General features: G+C 40.0%; 1 protein-coding gene across 7 annotated transcripts in view; it reads right to left on the minus strand.

Annotated features, from left to right (window-relative positions):
* Nucleotides 1-18636, minus strand: part of SIDT1 (SID1 transmembrane family member 1) — a 154742-nt gene that overhangs the window by 86001 nt on the left and 50105 nt on the right. For all 7 annotated transcript variants that reach the window (XM_007516322.3, XM_060198351.1, XM_060198350.1 and 4 more), the window contains exons 2-3: nt 10344-10465; nt 8134-8304 (exon numbers count right to left, since the gene is read on the minus strand). In XM_007516322.3, the coding sequence (XP_007516384.1) occupies nt 8134-8304; nt 10344-10465 (293 nt within the window). The remainder of the gene's footprint in view (nt 1-8133; nt 8305-10343; nt 10466-18636) is intronic.

Below are 18636 nucleotides of genomic sequence, written 5' to 3' on the forward strand. Positions count from 1 at the left end.
GACCAAGAGAGGAGGAGAGAAAGAGCCAGACATCACTCTGGTATGTGTGCTCCTGAGGATTGAACTCAGGACCTCATGCTAGAGAGTCCAGTGCTTTATCCACTGTGCCACCTCCCAGACCACATGATTTTTCTTAGTATAGTCACCTCAAGAGCATTACAGTGCACAGGGATCCTGCTTCAAGCCCCTGCTTCCCACCACTTTCTCCCTCTTGATCTCACTCCCCACCCCCGCTGTCATTTTCTCTCTGTCCTACATAATAAAAAAAAGGTGGGAAAAAAGGGGGAAAATGGCCACTGAGAGCAGTGGATTTATAGCGCCAGCACCAAGCCTCAGCAATACAAATTGCAATCCTAGTGGCAATAAAAAAAAAAAAAAACACCTCAAGTTCCACTCATGATTTCAATTTTGATAACCTAGTAACAGTCCACTGATATACACATACTGCATCTTTACCAGTCATTCATGGATGGGCATTAAGACTCTTTCCTTGTCAGATCATCTAATTGGAATTACGGGGATGGCTGGTGGCACACCTGGTAAAACACACACATTATAATGCGCAAGGATCTGGGTTCAAGTACCCAGTCCACACCTGTAAGGAGGAAGGAAGCTTCACAAGTGGCGAAACAGTACTGCAGGTGTCTCTTTCTCCTTCTCCACCTCCCCCCTCCCCTTTTAATATTTTCTTTTCGCCTCCAGGGTTATTGCTGGGGCTCGGTGCCTGCACTATGAATCCACTGCTCCTGGAGGCTATTTTTCCCATTTTGTTGCCCTTGTTGTTGTACTTGCTGTAGTTGTTATTGTTGTCATAGCTGTTGTTGTTGTTGGATAGGACAGAGAGAAATGGAGAGAGAAGGTGAAGACAGGAGGAGAGAAAGATAGACACCTGCAGACCTGCTTCACCGCTTTTGAAGTGTCTTCCTGCAGGTGGGGAGCCAGGGGCTCGAACCAGGATCCTTACGCTGGCCCTTGCGCTTTGCGTCATGTGCGCTTAACCCGCTGCGCTACTGCCCGACTTCCTAATTTCTCTGTCTCTATTCAAAATAAGTAAAATGATTTAAAAAAGAAAATGTTATATGGGAAACTGGGGAATGTTATGCATGTACAAACCATTGTACTTACTGTTGAATGTAAAACATTAATTTCCCAATAAAAAAAAAGTCAAAATAAAAAAAAGAGAAAAAGAAAATGTTACTCATGCCTAGTTCATGATCTCAATTTCCTTAGCCACATACATTAATATATGCATATATCGATATATGTGTACAATGTATGTAATAATTACTATAAAATAACACACACACACACAGAGTCATCCAATTGCCAGAAGGTGCACAAAAATGCTATGGAATCTCAAGTTCCTAACTCCTCCCCATGTCCACCTCTGAAATCCATTTTCAGAAGACTGGCTGTCTGCCTGGCTTCTGCACATGATTTTTCCTCAAGAATCTCAAGCTCTACATACAGAGGTGAAGAACTGAACGATCATTTCTCTGATCTTGACCACTACATCTCTTGGTCAGTAATCCTCACCAGGCTTCTGACATCACTGTCAGAATTATTTTGGTTTCCTAGCTTTTCATTACCCTCCACATTTGACTTATCACCAAGTCTTACTGATTATTGTAAAAGTATCGTGATGAACCTGCTTTCACCTGAATCACCAGCTTAGCACAATATAGCATCCAACAAGAAGAAAATAGAGAGTGGCCCAGGAATGCTAAGAATGATGCTCTAGTTCTCTTCCCCCCACTTCATTAATAAATAATCTTTAAAAAGTAATAAAATTCATGGTTTCAAAAGAAAACTTTCTAGCTTATCATTCAAAAATTTCTCTTCTCTGTTGCCTGTATCCTGGATTTCTAGATCACCAATAAGGCTGAAGTGAGATATTTCAGAGCCAGGGAGGAAATGACACATCTTTTGCAGGCTTGCTCCGGTCCCCCGCCTCCCTGGCCGTTGGTTGGTGGAGGTCAGAGTGACCCTCTGGGAGTCCTGGGGTGGCTCTGCATGTCCGGGGGTGATGTGCACGGAGAGGAGAGAATCACGCCAGATTTATCCAGTTCAGGGAGAAGCCTCAGAGGAGCGACTTGTTTATTGAGGGAGAAAGCAAGCAGATATACCCATTGTCCAGGGAGAAGGTTGAGATAATCATTAACCCAAACACAATACATAACTGCATCATGACCTACAAACTATTTGATCACACTAGAAAGTTACCATACAAGGCTTGATCATGAGCTCACAATGCATATTTCTCGGGGTAAATTACAGGCACTTTAGGGCGGGGAGAAGGGAGCAGTTGAGCAAAACCAGTATATTTGCGGTGGTTTTCATGTTAGCCGTACATAATACACAGTAACTCATGGCCTTTGTTTTAAGGGGGGAGAAGGGGTATGTGCAGAAAGGTAGCCCCTGTCCAGAGAAGCCATCCGTCATTAGTTCATGAGGTAAGGGGGGACCTGCCATTGTCTCTACCCGGGAGTCAGGGAGAAACTGGGGTCAACCCCCTCAGACTCATGGAAACTATGGCCTGGACCTGTGAAGCGACTCTCCTGCAGGTGGGGTGCTGGGAGCACTAACTGGGACCTTTACTCTGATCCTTGTGCTTTATGCTATGTGCATTTAACCCACTGCGCTACCACCCAGCCCCCAATGACATGTTACTACAATCTTACTACCACCTCTTCTTAGGGTTACATTACCATCATAAAAAAATCTTAGAATCAAGGTCCATTTCCTACAATCTTTTTTTTTTTTTTTGCCTCCTTTATTTCTGGGGCTCAGTGCTTGCACTATGAATCCACTGCTCCTGGAGGCTATTTTTTCCCTTTTGTTGCCCTTGTTGTTTATTGTTGTTGCTGTTATTATTGTTGTTGTCATTGTTGCCATTTTTGTATAGGACAGAGAGAAATCAAGAGAGGATTGGAAGACAGAGAGGGGGAGAGAAAGATAGACACCTGAAGACCTGCTTTACTGTCTACCTGTGAAGCGACCCTCCTGCAGGTGGGGAGCTGGGAGCACTAACTGGGACCTTTATTCTGGTCCTTGTGCTTTATGCTATGTGCATTTAACCCACTGCGCTACCACCCAGCCCCCAATGACACGTATCTTACTACCACCTCTTCTTAGGGTTACATTACCATCATAAAAAAAATCTTAGTATCAAGGCCCTGGTGGTGGCACACCTAGTTGAGTTCACATGTTAACAGTGTGCAAGGATCCAGGTTTGAGCTCCTGGTTCTCACCTGCAGGGGGAATGTTTTGCAAATGGTTAAGCAGGGCTGCAAGTGTCTCTTTTTCTCTCTCTCCCTCTCTATCTTCCCCTTACCTCTTGATTTCTGGCTGTTTCTATCCAATAAGTAAATAAAGATAATAAAAAAATCTTAATAATGGTGCACATTTTAAAATTCTTGACATTTGACTGTTGAGGTTAGGTCACATTATAAAAAGTGATAACATTAAACAATGTGAGGGAATCGATTTGTAGTTTCTACAGCAAGCATCAATAGGTGCACTGAGTTATGATCTTATGACTTTAGTTTCATAGGATTTAGTTCTTTAAAGGGTCTAATAAGCTTTATAGAAAACTGATCCTGGAATTCAAGTTCATGGAAAAGCTATAGAGTCTAATATGTAAAGGCAAGACTTATCTGAAGTACACAGTATATTCTGTTCAAGTAATGGGCTATTGCTTCTTTCAAATATATGAATCCCCATATATTTTTTTAAATCACTAGTTGAATTATCATAATAACTAACCATAAGTGTGGTATTCATCAATTGCTTAAAGGTAACAGTTATCAGGGGGCTGGACAGTAACACACCTGTTTAAGCTCACACATTACTATACAGAAGGACCTGGGTTCAAGCCCTCACTCTTCATCTATAGGGGAGAAGCTTCATGAGTGGTGAATCAGGTCTCCAGGTGTTTCTCTGTCTCTTTCCCTCTTTGTCTTCTCCCCTCTCAATTTCTATCTTACCAAATAAAGAAAAGAAAAGAAAGAAAGGAAGGAAGGAAGGAAGGAAGAAAGAAAGACGGTAACAGTTCTCAATTCTGCATGCATTACAATGCTGAAGGACTCTGGTTCAAGTCCTTGGCCCCTACCTGCAGGTAGGTGAAGTGGTGAAGTAATGTTGCAGGTGTCTCTTTGTCTCACTCCCTCTCTTTATCTCCCTTCCCTTTCAATCTCCCTCTCTGTCTATCCAAAATAAGTAAATAAATAAATAAATAAATAATGTTTTTTAAAACTGTTGTGATTAGGGGTCAGGCTGTAGCACATCTGGTTGAATGCATATGTTACAATGCACAAGGACCCTGGTTTGAGCATCCTGGTTTGAATCCCCACCTATCCCCCCTATCCCCACGTGTAGGAGGAAAGCTTTGCAAGTGATGAAGCAGGGCTGCAGGTGTCTCTTTGTCTCTCTTTCTCTCTATTACCCTCTTCCCTCTCTATTTCTGGCTGTCTCTACTCAACAAATAAAGATAATTTAAAAAAGATGTTAAAAATGTTGTGACTACTTCTTCCTTCCAACTAGTCAATAATATTCCCCTTCATTTATCTTTGTGGGTATAACACTGTCAATGGTTATAGAGAAAACAAAGATACATATTTGAATCCTATTGGCAAGTTTACTGACTGCAAGACTGTTTACTTCAGACATTTAAGGAGTACTTTGAAAGAACTGAATATTCTAATGAGAAAAACAAGTTGCAAGACAAGTAATACCATATTTAAATATCTTGATTAAAAAATAACTTTTTGGGGGACCAGGTGATGGCCCACCTGACTGAAAGCACAAGGACCTGGGTTCAAGCCCCTGTACCTCACCAACAGGGGGGATGCTTCAAGAGCAGTGAAGCAGGGCTGCAGGTGCCTATCTTTTTCCCCTCTCTGTCTCCTCCTGCGCACTAAATTTCTCTCTGTCCTATTAAATAAAACAGATATAACAACAACAAACAAAAAACAAACAAAAAATGGCTGCAGGGAGTGGTGGATTCATAGTGCCAGAATCAAGCCCTAGCAACAACCCTGGTGGCAACTAAAAAACAAACAAAAAAACTAGCCTTTTTATTGAAGGATAGCAACTTAGCTGATGCGAATCAATTCAACTATATACTTAAAACTTTACTACTGCTATAGTAAGGTTCTCTTTCTTTCCCCCAAATACTACTATTCTAATTGTTAATACTATGAATGACATTAAATGACAACCTTTAAATAATTTTATTAGTGATTTAACATTAATTTACAGTTATAAGATTTCAGGGGTATAGTTTCTGTCCTTAAGCTTCATGTTATGAAATGACACAATGTATATATTCCTTTGTTTGATTGCTTCTGTTCAACATTGTCTGTGAAATTTATCTACTTCTTTTGTCTCTTACTATTTTTTTTTTTTTTGCGCAGATTTGGGCTTCCTATATATGTAATTTCATCTTTCCTACAGATGGGCTGACAACTATATATATATATATATATATATATATATAGAGAGAGAGAGAGAGAGAGAGAGAGAAATACCATAGCCCTGGAATCTCTCCTGGCACTGTGGTACCTCAGTGAGGTGCCAGTGTTTGAATCTGGATTGCCCAGATATTAAAGCATGCGCCCTACCAGGTGAGCTATCACCCCAAACTTTTTTTTTCTTAAAGGTACAATAGTAAGTATTTCAAGCTTGGAGGTCACAATATTTCTGTTCCAGACTACTCAGTGTTGCCATTGCAGCACGGAACTAGATAGTATATTAGCAAATGGTTTTAGGTCTGCATTCTAATTAAATTTTATTTTAAAAATCATGACCTCACACCTATTAACAACTAATTTTTATTTTAATTTATTAACACCTATTAACAACTAATTTTTGACATGGGGGCTCAACACATTAGATGGAGAAAGGAGAATCCTTTCAGCAAATAGTGATGGAAAAATTGAGTTGAAATGTGCAGAAGAATGAAACTAGACCACCACATATCACCATGCACAAAAGTCAACTCCAGGGACCAGGCAGTGGTACACCTGGTTAAGTGCACACATCACAGTGCACAAGGACCCAGGTTCAAGCCCCTGGTCCCCACTTGCAGGGGGAAACTTCACCAGTGGTGAAGCAGGGTTGTGGGTGTCTCTCTCTTTCTCTATCTCTCCCTCCCTTCTCAATTTCTCTCTCTGTCCAATAAATAAATAAGTAAATAAATAATAAATATAACAAAAGTCAACTCCAAATACATTAAAGACATGGGTATTAGACCAGAAACCATCAAATACATAGGAAAACACATTGCAAACACACTGAAAGAACACTCCATAATTTTTGTATTGGAAACGTCTTTGAAAATTCAAGTTCAATAGCAAGGAGAATAAAAGCAAAATAAACTAATGGGACTACATCAAACTGAAAAGCTTCTGCATAGCCGAAGGAACTACCATCAAAACAGAAAGACACCCTGAATCCTTGAGAGGACTTAGATTATGGTAAGGCAGAATAGTTTCTTAAGTTTCTGGACTTATCAAAGAATAACCTTAGCCTTTCTGCTCAAAGTTTTATACATTTTTCTACAATAATTTATAAAAGTAACCTTGGGAAGACAACAGATAGATCCTGGTGGAACCACACCCCTAAGGGATTTTTTTTTCTGATTTATTTGTTATTGGATAGAGATAGAGAGAAAATGAGAGAGAAGGGGAGACAGAGAGGAGAGACAGAGAGACACCTGCATACCTGCTTCACTACCTGTGAAGCGACTCCCCTGTAGGTGGGGAGCCGGGGGCTTGAACCGGGATCCTAACTGGTCCTTGCGCTTTGCACCATGTGCGCTTAAGTCACTGTGCTACCGCCTGCCTCCTGCCCCTATGGGATCTTATATTCTATCCAGAATATAAGTAACCTGAGATGGTGTAGCCCAAGGAAGCTGGAAGGAGAAGGAAAAAACTGGGATATAATAAATATAGGGGAAATAACTGAGGTCTTCATTAAAACAAAACCAAAACTTAAAAAAAATATATTATTGGATAGAGAGAAATTGGGAATGAAGGGGGAGATAGAGCAGAGAGACAGCTGCAGGCCTGCTTCACTACTCACAAAGCTTTCCCCCTGCTAGTGGGGACCAGGGGCTTAAACTTGGGTCCTTGTGCACTGTAACATGTGCACTCAATCAGGTGTACCACTACCTGCCCCCCCCCAACTTTTTTCAATAGAGTGGTACTAGTGAGTAATACAAAAGTACCCAGTCACCAGTGCCTTTTTTACACAGGACAGGTTTCTCAATTCCCCCCGAAAAGATACCGTACTATATACTTCAGGAGCATTCAGAGGGTGCTAAGACAATATGCCAAGTGGATAGTTCCCATCTTTAAAAATGTGTTCTGGACCTGCGTGATGGCGCACCTGGTAGAGAGCACATGTTAAAATGCTCAAGGACTTGGGCTCAAGTCCCTGATCCCCACCTACAAGGGGGAAGTTTCATGAGTGGCAAAGCTGTCCTGCAATTGTCTCTCTCTTTCTCTCTTTATCTAACCTCTTACCTCTCAATTTCTCTCTGTCCTAAATAAATAAATAAGTAATATATATATATATATATATATTTGCCTCCAGGGTTAATGTTGGGGCTCGGTGCCTGCACTATGAATCCACTGCTCCTGGAGGCCATTCTCCCTCCCCCCATTTTGTTGCCCTTGTCATTATTATTATTACTATTGCTATTGTATTAAAAATGTTTTTATGCAGTGCCAGAAAATGAACCCAGGGTTCTTGTGCCTGTGTTACACTACTGAATGGCTTCCTTGGCCCTACTATTTTATTATAAATTTTTTGAAAGAGGAGTGGAGAAGAGAAAGAGGGAGAGACAGATAGACGATAGAAAGATGGAGAGATAGACAGATGAGAAACAACACTGCACCACTACACCATGGAGCTCTCTAGGTACTGCTCGTGGTGCTTCTATGTGTTGCTGGAGCTTGAACCTTGGGTCTCAGTCATAACAAGCTCTGTGCTCTACTGGGTAAGGTACCTCCTGGCCTCCATAAGTTCACCTGAGTGCTGATCTGTAAGGGAGGAAGTGGGATTGAGCATGCACAAGTGTAGGAACAGAGGATAAATGATGGGAGAAAGGCCACAAGGAGTCTTGCTTACTGTAGCTGAAAATGCTTGATCTTGGTAACCAGCAGTTTGTACTGGACCCCCAGGGGTGCCATGGACGCCACATCTACAAATATCAGTTGCTGCAGAGGTCCTGTTACATTGGTTGCTTCGGAGGGACATAAGGTGCGGCTCACTTCCTGGTAGTTATAACTCCTCTGGTATCTGCAAGCAGTCAGCAAAGGGAAAAACAAAACAAAACTGAAACAGCAAGAATGAGACAAGACTTGATGAGCAAGGAGGGAAAGAAGTCTAGTTCATTTCAATTCTCCCCAGACTTGCTTGAATGATTTGTTTGTTTGTTTTTGTTTGTTTGTTTGTTTACTGTTGTAGGGATTGAACCTGGAACTTTGAAGCCTCAGGCATGAGAATCTATTTGCATACCCACAATACTATCTCCGTGGCCCTCAGACTGGACTTATTGACAGTGATTTTACAGTTAGAACTTTTGGCATATGCTTATGAGATATAGTAATAGGGAGGTGAGGACTATTCAGTGCTGACTCACTTTGAACCTGTCTACATTCTACTGAACATTCCTCCTAATTTAGTGAGGAAAACTATACCATTTTAAAGAGCCAAGTGTCTTGAATAAAACAATCAGCTAGGTACTTTTTTTTTCCCACTCTTGAGTTTTTTCTTTTTCTCCCACTCTTAAGCTAAACACAACAAAAAGCCAGTAACCAAGTCAAGTCTCCCAGAATCAGGATTTCAATCCTTAAATTCCTCAACCTCTAAAAGTGATTTAACATCATACTATTGAAATTGTGGCCCAAAAGGGATAGAACCATGCTGACCTGGCCCTAGAGGAGAGGGGAGGAGTAGAAATGATGAATTGGGTTAGGCAAAATGCATTAGCTTAAGAACATTGTTTGCAGGAATTGCCTTGCGAGGAACAGTTACAACTTTAAAACTGAATTAAAAAAAAAAAAAAAGACAAAAAGCTGAAACTTCCAACCCCTTTACTACTTCTTGCCTTTTGTCTTCAAATAACAGAGAGCAAACAACAGAGTTTCTGACCTGTTAAAAGGAGGGAAAACACAGAAAACCCTTCCCTGATCCACAAGTGGAATGTCCCAGTGGTCTCAAGTCCCTATCCTATCTGTCCTTTTTTCCAGTTCCTCCTTTACAAGTGTAACAATTCCCTGAGGACTGGGAAGATAGCATAATGGCTATGCAAAAATCTCTCATGCCTAAAGCTCTGAGTTCGCAGATTCAGTCCTTACCACCACCATAAACCAGAGCTGAGCAGTGCTCTGGTCTCTCTCTCTCTCTCATGAAATAAAATATTTAAAAAATTCCTTGGAAGCAAAGGGACATGGTGGGTAGATCTGAGCACTGCTTTCGCCCCTAGTGTGTTCAAACTATAATAAAAAAACTTTCCTTCCTGGGGCTAGGTGGTGGTGCACCTGGTTGAGCCCATGTTACAATGTGCAAGGACTTGGGGTCAAGCTCCCAGTCCTCACCTACAGGGAGAAAAGCTTCATGAGTGGTGAATCAGGGCTGCAGGTGTCTCTCTCCCACTCTATCCCCCCATCCCTCTCGATTTCTGGCTGCTTCTATCCAATAAATATAGTAAAAATTAAAAAAAAAAAACCTTTCCTTCCTGCAAAAGTTGGCATGGCATTGTCATCTTACTGTGACACTGAGCAGGGGGCCACATCTGGCTTCACTCTGTGCCTGTGGATTGTTTTCTATTTAGTGCTATATGACTTATCCCCCTGTCCTGTTTTAAAAAAAAATCTATAAAGGCAGTTTTTTTCCACTGTTGAATCCTGCACATATTTCACTTTGAAGCACTCATTAAATATTATGAAATAAAGAATGCGCACCCTGTGGACATGTTGAAGAATGGGGGAGGTATTACTCATTTAAATTAGCTCCTGGGTTTCACCCTTGTGTTGGAGGATGGTCTGCTAACCAAACAAATGCTACAAAGCATTCTTGAGAGAATTAAAATGGTAAAAGGCATTCCAGGAGCTTCAAATGTAGGGAAAAAAATCTTTTAATAATTTCAACAACAATGGAACCTAAACAGCATGACAAATTATGGTATTTACCACAACTAGTGTTTGTATTTAGGATGCAAAATGTGTCAGCATTATGAATGTTTTGAGTTCTCCTTTCACTACTAAAGTGACCAATCCCTAAAGCACTGAAAGAAACTAAATGTAATGACGTTGTTCAGGAAAATGCCCACTCACAGTCCTTGGAAGGGCAGTGGAACCTGCCAGGACAGCACCCCTTTCTGCTGGCGAACCACGACAAGAACTGGGTAATCCAGGTTCTCTGAAGAACTGTTCACATACACCCTCACGGCATTCACCTGCAAGCCGAGTAGAGAGAACACTTATATACACATCACAACAGTCATCTAAATCTCTGAAAAACTTTAGTTTCTCACATTTGGAGCATAGCCAACCCAAATGCCCAGCTCTCTGCTCCTCATTCACATGAACCAGAGGGTTTCAAGCCTGAGCACAGAAATCACCAGAATGGTTTTTGAAAACAGGTGCCTGGGTCCAACCCACTGATTACTTGACTTAAGTGGTTTTGGGTGAATCCAAATTTGGAGTTTTCAAATCACAAGTGGAGAAATTTCAATCAGGCAGTCGACAATGATTTTGAGAATAATCGCACTATGGAAAAGGGAAGATAGTAATGTCCTTTCCTCCCAAATGGAATATAAATGCTGAAGATGGAAACATCTTAAAAACAAATACACACACAAAAAAACAGACACCTATCAGCATCTCAGTTGCTGGTAAACTTTAATTTTGGTTTGGTAAAATCATCCTATGCTTCAAACCAAAATGTTTTGCCACCATTTATAAATGTTGAATAGTCTGTTGCTTCCCAAGCAACAGATACCACAGGGGCTGAGTATTCTTCTCTTTGTCCTGCTTCAAAACATAAATCAATCCCTTACAAAAATACTTTAAAAAATGGTGTATTGCACCAAAGTAAAAGACTCTGGAGTGGGGGATGGGGGGGGAGTTCAGGTCCTGGAACATGATAGCAGAGGAGGACCTAGATGGGATTGAAGTGTTATGTGGAAAACTGAGAAATGTTACACATGTACAAACTACTGTATTTTACTGTTGACTATAAGCCATTAATCCTCCCAATAACGGAAATTTAAAATATACCAGAAACTCTATGGTTCCTTCTGAATATACATGTCAACCCATATCATAGCTGCTATTAAAGACAGAAAATTGAACTCTGAGTCTAGATAGTTCTGGTATAGTTCTCTGAGTCTAGATAGTTCTGGTTCTAATCATTTGGCAACATGGAGAAAATAAAATAGAAGACCAGGAAATAAGAATAAGTGAAATTTGGTTTATTACATGAGATTTTTCTCCACAGTATATTAAATAAAGCCTTAGTGTTCTCTTGAAAAGTTTTTTATTGGAGAAATAAAATGAAATAAGACAGTCCTACAGTTAAACCTTGATGATCTATAATATATTCAAATGGAAATTGAGCAGAAACAGAATTCCAAGGATATCAGACATTACTATTTGGCTCTCTTAAATTGCTCTTCTTGATCAAGCCAGTTTGCTTTTGTACTAATAAAACTCTTTTAAGAGTTGAACTCTAATTGTAAAAGCTAAGGTTGTTAACGGGAAGAGGAGAGAAGTTTGAAACAATGGAGAGGAAATAATGGTTTGTGGAGGTGGGATATTAGTACTTTAGTGGTGGCTGTGGTATGGGAGCTTACATTTGAAGAGGTATGACATTAAACACTAAATAAATAAATAATAGTCTTGAAAACCAATGTAACGTCAATTTTTTTTTACAAAAAGATAATAGTCTAAAAGTGACTTATTAATCTAATAAGACATGCTTGATAAAGAAGGAATCATTTTCTTGTGCCTACACTGGTTCTATAGACAGTCTTGTGAGAACAAGTTCTTATCCTGAGATCTGATACTAGAACTGAATTGAATTACAGGACTCCCAGCTGGTGTCAAGAATTGTTTGGTATGTGATAAACCCACACATCTTGTGTCACAAGTGTTGTAAATGTGAGTAGAAGAAAGTTGAAACAGTTTTTGTTCTCTAGACAACCTAAAAGCGTTTATGTGGTCATCACGAACATGGATATCAATATAATTTTTTCAATCTTTATTTAATGGATAGAGACAGCCAGAAATCAAGAGGGAAGGAGGTGATAGAGCAGGAGAGAGACCAAGAAACCTGCATCCCTGCTTTCACCACTCGTAAAACTTTCCCCCTGCAGGTGGGGACCGGGGACTTGAACCTGGGTCCTTGAGCATTGTAATACATGTAATCAACCAGGTGCATCATCACCCGGCCCCCCAATATAAATTTTTTTCTTGAACATTTCTTCTATCACTTAAAAACTATTGTGATATAATTTACAAACTGGAAATTCACTGGTAAAGTGATATAAAGTACAATTCAGGTTTTTCAAAAATTAAAATAGAGAGAAAGAGAGAGAGTGAAAACACAAGACTGCTCAACTTGGGCATATAATGGTGCTGGAGCTTGAACCTGGAACCTTAGGAACCTCTAGCATACAAGTTGAGGCTCTAATAGGCTCAAACAGAGGTATTTGTTTGGTTTTGATAAAACCAAAGTTTTACATGATTTCACTGTTCTGGGCCACTATTTTAATCCAGAGATAGATAGATAGATAGATAGACAGACATACAGACAGATAGGCAGGCAGGCAGCCAGGAAGAATAGAGAGACAGACTATAGATCAAAATGTCCCCAGATACCATAACACCTTTTTGTGGAGTTTGAGCTTGGGTACCTGAGTCGTGGGCATGGTGGTTCTATTTCTCGAGTCCCCAGACAAGTACTTTTTAAAAACAAACTCACACAACTACTGGGGATTGAACTCAGGACCTCATGCTTGAGAGTCCGGTGCTTTAGCCACTGCGCCACCTCTTGGACCACAAACTCACACAACTATGGCACTATTTTTTCCCCTTTCTTATTTGTGATTAATAGTGGATTGCAGTATTTTAAGATTACAATGTTTAGTTCCACAACACACCCACCACCTGAGTTCTGTGTCCCCACCTTCCCATCTCCCAAAGAAGTCATATTTCTCACAAATCTTAGAAACAGTTTTCTAGCTTCTGTGTTTCTTTCTTTTTTTAAAATATCATATGTATCAGTTCTTTAGATTCCAGATATGAGTGAAACTATCTGATAGCTGTCATCTCTTTATTTCTTTTTCTAAGAATAATCACTTCCATCTATTTTGTCCCAATATTCCATGGAGAATATATATATCCCATAACTTCTTTTTTAATTTTGTTTTAATTTATTTATAAAAAGGAAACATTGACAAAACCATAGTATAAGAGGGGTACAACTCCACACAATTCCCACCACCAGAACCCTGTATCCCCTCCCCTCCCCCGATAGCTTTCCTATTCTTTAACCCTCTGGGAGTATGGACCCAGGGTCACTGTAGGATGCAGAAGGTGGAAGGTCTGGCTTCTGTAATTGCTTCCCCGCAGAACATGGGCATTGATAGGTTGATCCATACTCCCAGCCTGCCTCTCTCTTTTTTTTATTTTTTATTTATTTTTTATATTTATCTACTTTCTGTCTCTAAAGGTTTGCCCATTCAGGTTATATCATCTACATGGAATAATAAAATATATGCCTTAGTTTATTTAGTTTATTTCACTTAGCAAGATGTTTTCAAGGTACTGCATATGTAACATTAATATTTAATTCACTTTATTGTTAAATAACACTCAATTGCACAGTATACTACATTTGTTTGTCTTCTAATAAGTTAACATTGGGTTGTTACTTTTGGGGTGTTACAAACATCACCGATATGAATATTATATATAAACATTTGTATGAATACATGTTTTAAATCATTTTTTTTATTATTATTATTATTTTTTCCTCCTCCAGGGTTATTGGTGGGCTCGGTGCCTGCACCATGAATCCACCGCTCCTGGAGGCCATTTTTTCCCCCTTTTGTTGCCCTTGTTGTAGCTTCATTGTGGTTATTATTATTGCCCTTGTTGACGCAATTCGTTGTTGGATAGGACAGAGAGAAATGGAGAGAGGAGGGGAAGACAGAGAGAGAGGGGAGAGAAAGATAGACACCTGCAGACCTGCTTCACCGCCTGTGAAGCGACTCCCCTGCAGGTGGGGAGCCGGGGGCTCGAACCGGGATCCTTACGCCGGTTCCTGCGCTTTGCGCCACATGCGCTTAACCCACTGCGCCATCGCCCGACCCCTTTAAATCATTTTGATTTCTGGGTAGCGCAACTATTTAGTTTTTATTTTTTCCTTCAACATAAGAGACACATGTTTTGTGACTTTACAATTCCCAATCTTATGTATATTTTCTTCTTTCTATTCTAGAAATAGAGGGAGAGACATCTCAGCACTGGCCCCCTGCCTGTGGAGCTTCCCCTGGTGTGTGCTTCTTCCATGTTATCCTGAGGCTCTAATCCTAATCCTTGTGTTTGGCAGGGCACAGCACCTTTCCAGGTAAGACATCTCCTGGCATTCTAACTTATTTGGGAACTATCAAAACAGGGGCACACCATTTTAAATTCTATAATTTACACTACCAACTATGTAAAATGTTCTAATTTCTTTATGCCCTCACCAACACTCAAAACTATTTTCTTGATTGTAACCATCCTAGTGAGAATGGAAATATCTCATTGCGCATTGGAGAGGGTTTTCCCCCCCTCATTGGGAGGTTAATGGTTTACAGTACAGTTGTTGTGACATGGGTACAATTTCTCATGTCACCAAGATAGGTGTCTGAGAAACACTCTCATTTTCAAAGTAGGACCATTATTGTGTACCAGTACCTGAACATAGCCTCCCCCCATTCTCTTCCCTGTCTTCCTTCCTCAGAGTCCTTTGCTTTGATGTAATACACCAAAACCAGTCCCCTTTCTGTTCTTGTCTCTTAAATTCTGCCCATAAGTAAGATTATCCCATATTTATCTTTCTCTTTCTGGTTTATCTCACTTAACAGGATTCCTTCAAGTTCTATCCAAGACGAGGTGAAGAAGGTGGCTTCATCATTTTTAGTAGCTGAGTAGTATATTCTATTGTATATATATATATATATATATATATCACAACTTCCTTATTTACTCATCTGTTGTTAGATACCAAGGTTTCTTCCAGGTTTTGGCTATTATAAATTGTGCTGTTATGAACACAGGTATACAAAGATTTCTTTGGATGGAAGTGTTTGTTTCCTTAGGATATATTCCTGGGAGAGGAATTGCCAGGTCATACAGTAGGTCCATTCCTAGCCTGTGAGAGTTCTTCAAACTGCTCTCCACAGGAGTTGGACGAATTTACAGTCCCACCAGCAGTGTAAAAAGGTTCAAATATAACCTAACAAAAGAAATAAAAATAACCCTAACAAAAGAAATAAAAAACATGTATACTGAAAATTATGAGTCACTATTCATATGACTAGAAAAAAATACAAAGAAATAGAAAGATATCCTATGGATTAGGAGAATTAGCATAATAAAAATGACTATTCCACCCAGAACCATGATAGATTTAATGTAAGCCCTGTCAAGGTACCATTAAGTTTCTTTTTCTTTTTAATTTTTATTTATAAAATGGAAATATTGACAAGACCATAGGAGAAGAGGGGTACCAACTGAATTTCTTTAAAAGACTAAAAAAAAAAAACTACAAAAGTTTATCTGGAATTAGAAAAATACTCACCAAAACTATTTTGAGAAAAAAAAAAAAAAGAACAGAAGGAGGCATCACCCTCTAATTCTCAAACTATATTATAGGGCCATTATAACCAAAGCTGCTGGTACTAAAACAAAAATAGACACACTGACCAGTGAAATAGAAATGAGACTCCAGAAATAAGCCCCCCATATACATGGATATCTAACTTTTGACAAATGGGCCCAAACAATTAAATGGAGAAAGGATTTGTTTCTTCAACAAATGGTGTTAGAAAAATTGGGTTGAAACATGCAGAAGAATGAAATTAAACCACTACATTTCACCACACACAAACATAAACTCTAAGTGGATCAAAGAGTTGGATGTTAAACCAGAAACCATCAACTATTTAGAGGAAAGCATATGCAGAACTCTTTTCTAAGTTTGATAGGCATCTTTATTGACTCAACTCCATTCACAAGGAAATAAAAACAAAGATAAGCCAATGAGACTACATTGGCTTAGTCAATGTAGTCTGGAAAGCATCTGGGGGCTGGGCTGTGGTGCACCTTGTTAACTGTACACATTACAGTGTTAATGACCTGCGTTCAAGCCCCTACCCCCTACCTGTACGGGGGGAAGCTTCATGAGTGGTGAGACAGGGCTATAGGTGTTTCTTTCTTTTTCTCTATTTCCCCCTTCCTCTCAATTTCTCACTGTCTCTAGCTAATAATAAAAAAAGAAAGCATCTTTACAGCAGAAGAAGCCACCACCCAAATAAAGAGAATCCTTACAGAATGGGAAAAGATCTTTATATGCCATACATCAAATGTTAATAACCAAAATATACAAAGAGCTCACCAAATTCAGCAACAAAAAGCAAACAACTTCATTCAAAAGTCGGGTTGGGATATGGACAGAATATTCACCAAAGAAGAGATCCAAAAGGCCAACAGACAGATAAAAAATGTTCAACAGGGGGACCCGGCAGTAGTGCAGCGGATTAAGTGCACATGGCATGAAGCTCAAGGACTGGCAGTGACATAAGGATCCTGGTTCGAGCTCTCAGCCACGTGCAGAGGGGTCACTTCACAAACAATGAAGCAGGTCTGCAGGTGTCTATCTTTCTCTCCCCCACTCTGTCTTCCTCTCCTTTCTCGATTTCTCTCTGTCCTATCCAACACCAATGACAGCAATAACAACAACAATAAGAACAACAATAAACAACAAGGGCAACAAAAAGGGAAAAAATAGCCTCCAGGAGCAGGGGATTCATAGTGCAGGCACCGAACACCAATTACCCCAGAGGCAAAAAAAAAAAAAAAGTTCAACAGACTTATAAAAAATGTTCTGATATCAGAGTAATACAGATAAAGACAACGCCGAGGCATCACTTCACTCCTGTGAGAATGTCATACATCAGAAAGATAGCAACAGCCAATGTTTGGAGAGTTTTTGGTGGTATCTGATAGCATTTTAACTGTTAGCTTACCTACCTGACTCTTTCAAGGAGATGAAAACTTTATCTTAGGCATCCTTTTTTTAAAGAAAGATTTTTAAAAGATATTATTTATTCATTATTGGGTAGAAACAGAGAAATTGAATAGGGGAGATAGAGAGGGAGAGAGATAGAGAGACACCTGTAGCACCTCTTTACCACTTGTGAAGCTTTCCCCCTGCAGCTGGGGAGCTTGAACCTGGGCTCTTGTGCACTGTAATGTGTGCACTTAACCAGGTGAACTACCACTTGGTTCCTATCTTTGACATGTTAAGGGCTGGCAAAAATAAGTTAGCTTAGAAGAAGACATATATATATGTGTGTGTGTGTGTGTGTATATATATATATATACTTTATCCTTTATTTTTTTATTTGTGGTTAATAGTAGGTTACAATATTGTAAGATTACTGTGTATAAGAAGACTCAGTTTTGGGGGGCCAGGTGGTGGCGCACCTGGTTGAGTGCACACATTACAGTGCACAAGGACCTGGGTTCAAGCCCCTGGTCCCCACCTGCAAGGGGGAAAGCTTCACAAGTGGTAGAGTAGGGCTGCAGGTGTCTCTCTGTCTCTCCCTCTTTCCATCTCCCCCTTCCCCCTCTCAATTTCTGGCTGTCTCTTCCAATAAATAAATAAAGATAAAAAAATAAAAATAAAAGACTCACTTTTGGGAGTTGGATGGTAGAGCAGCGGGTTAAGCGCATGTGGCACAACTTGGCTCTAAGCGCAAGGACTAGCTTAAAGATCCTGGTTGGAGCCCCCAACTCCCTACCTGCAGGGGAGTTGCTTCACAAGCAGTGAATATAAAAAAGTTAATTAAAAATACTCAGCTTTGCTTTTTAAAAAACATCTATTTATTTATTCCCTTTTGTTGCCCTTGTTGTTTTATTGTTGTAGTTATTATTGAAGTTGTCGTTGTTGGATAGGACAGAGAGAAATGGAGAGAGGAGGGGAAGAGAGAGAGAGGGAGAGAAAGATAGACACTTGCAGGCTTGAACCAGGATCTTTACATTGGTCCTTGCGCTTTGCACCACGTGTGCTTAACCTGCTGCGCTACTGCCCAGCGCCCACAACACATGCTTCTAATGCAAACTTCAGTCTGGCTTGAATCTACAGAAGTTATAATTAAGGCAAAACCCAAGGAAAGCTTGAATTAGCTAAGTTTCATCTTTTGCTTGTCTGCTTCCCTTTTTCTTACATAGCCTAGAGTCCCTTCCTTCTTTTCTCTCTCCCTCCCTCCGTTCCTTCGTACTTAGGGCCAGAAGGTATTTCCCTCTATCTTTTTTTCCCCTGAAACTTGGGTTCTTAAATTCTAATAGACAT

The sequence above is a fragment of the Erinaceus europaeus genome, chromosome 9 (assembly GCF_950295315.1).
Source record: "Erinaceus europaeus chromosome 9, mEriEur2.1, whole genome shotgun sequence".
Classification (NCBI taxonomy): Eukaryota; Metazoa; Chordata; class Mammalia; order Eulipotyphla; family Erinaceidae; genus Erinaceus; species Erinaceus europaeus.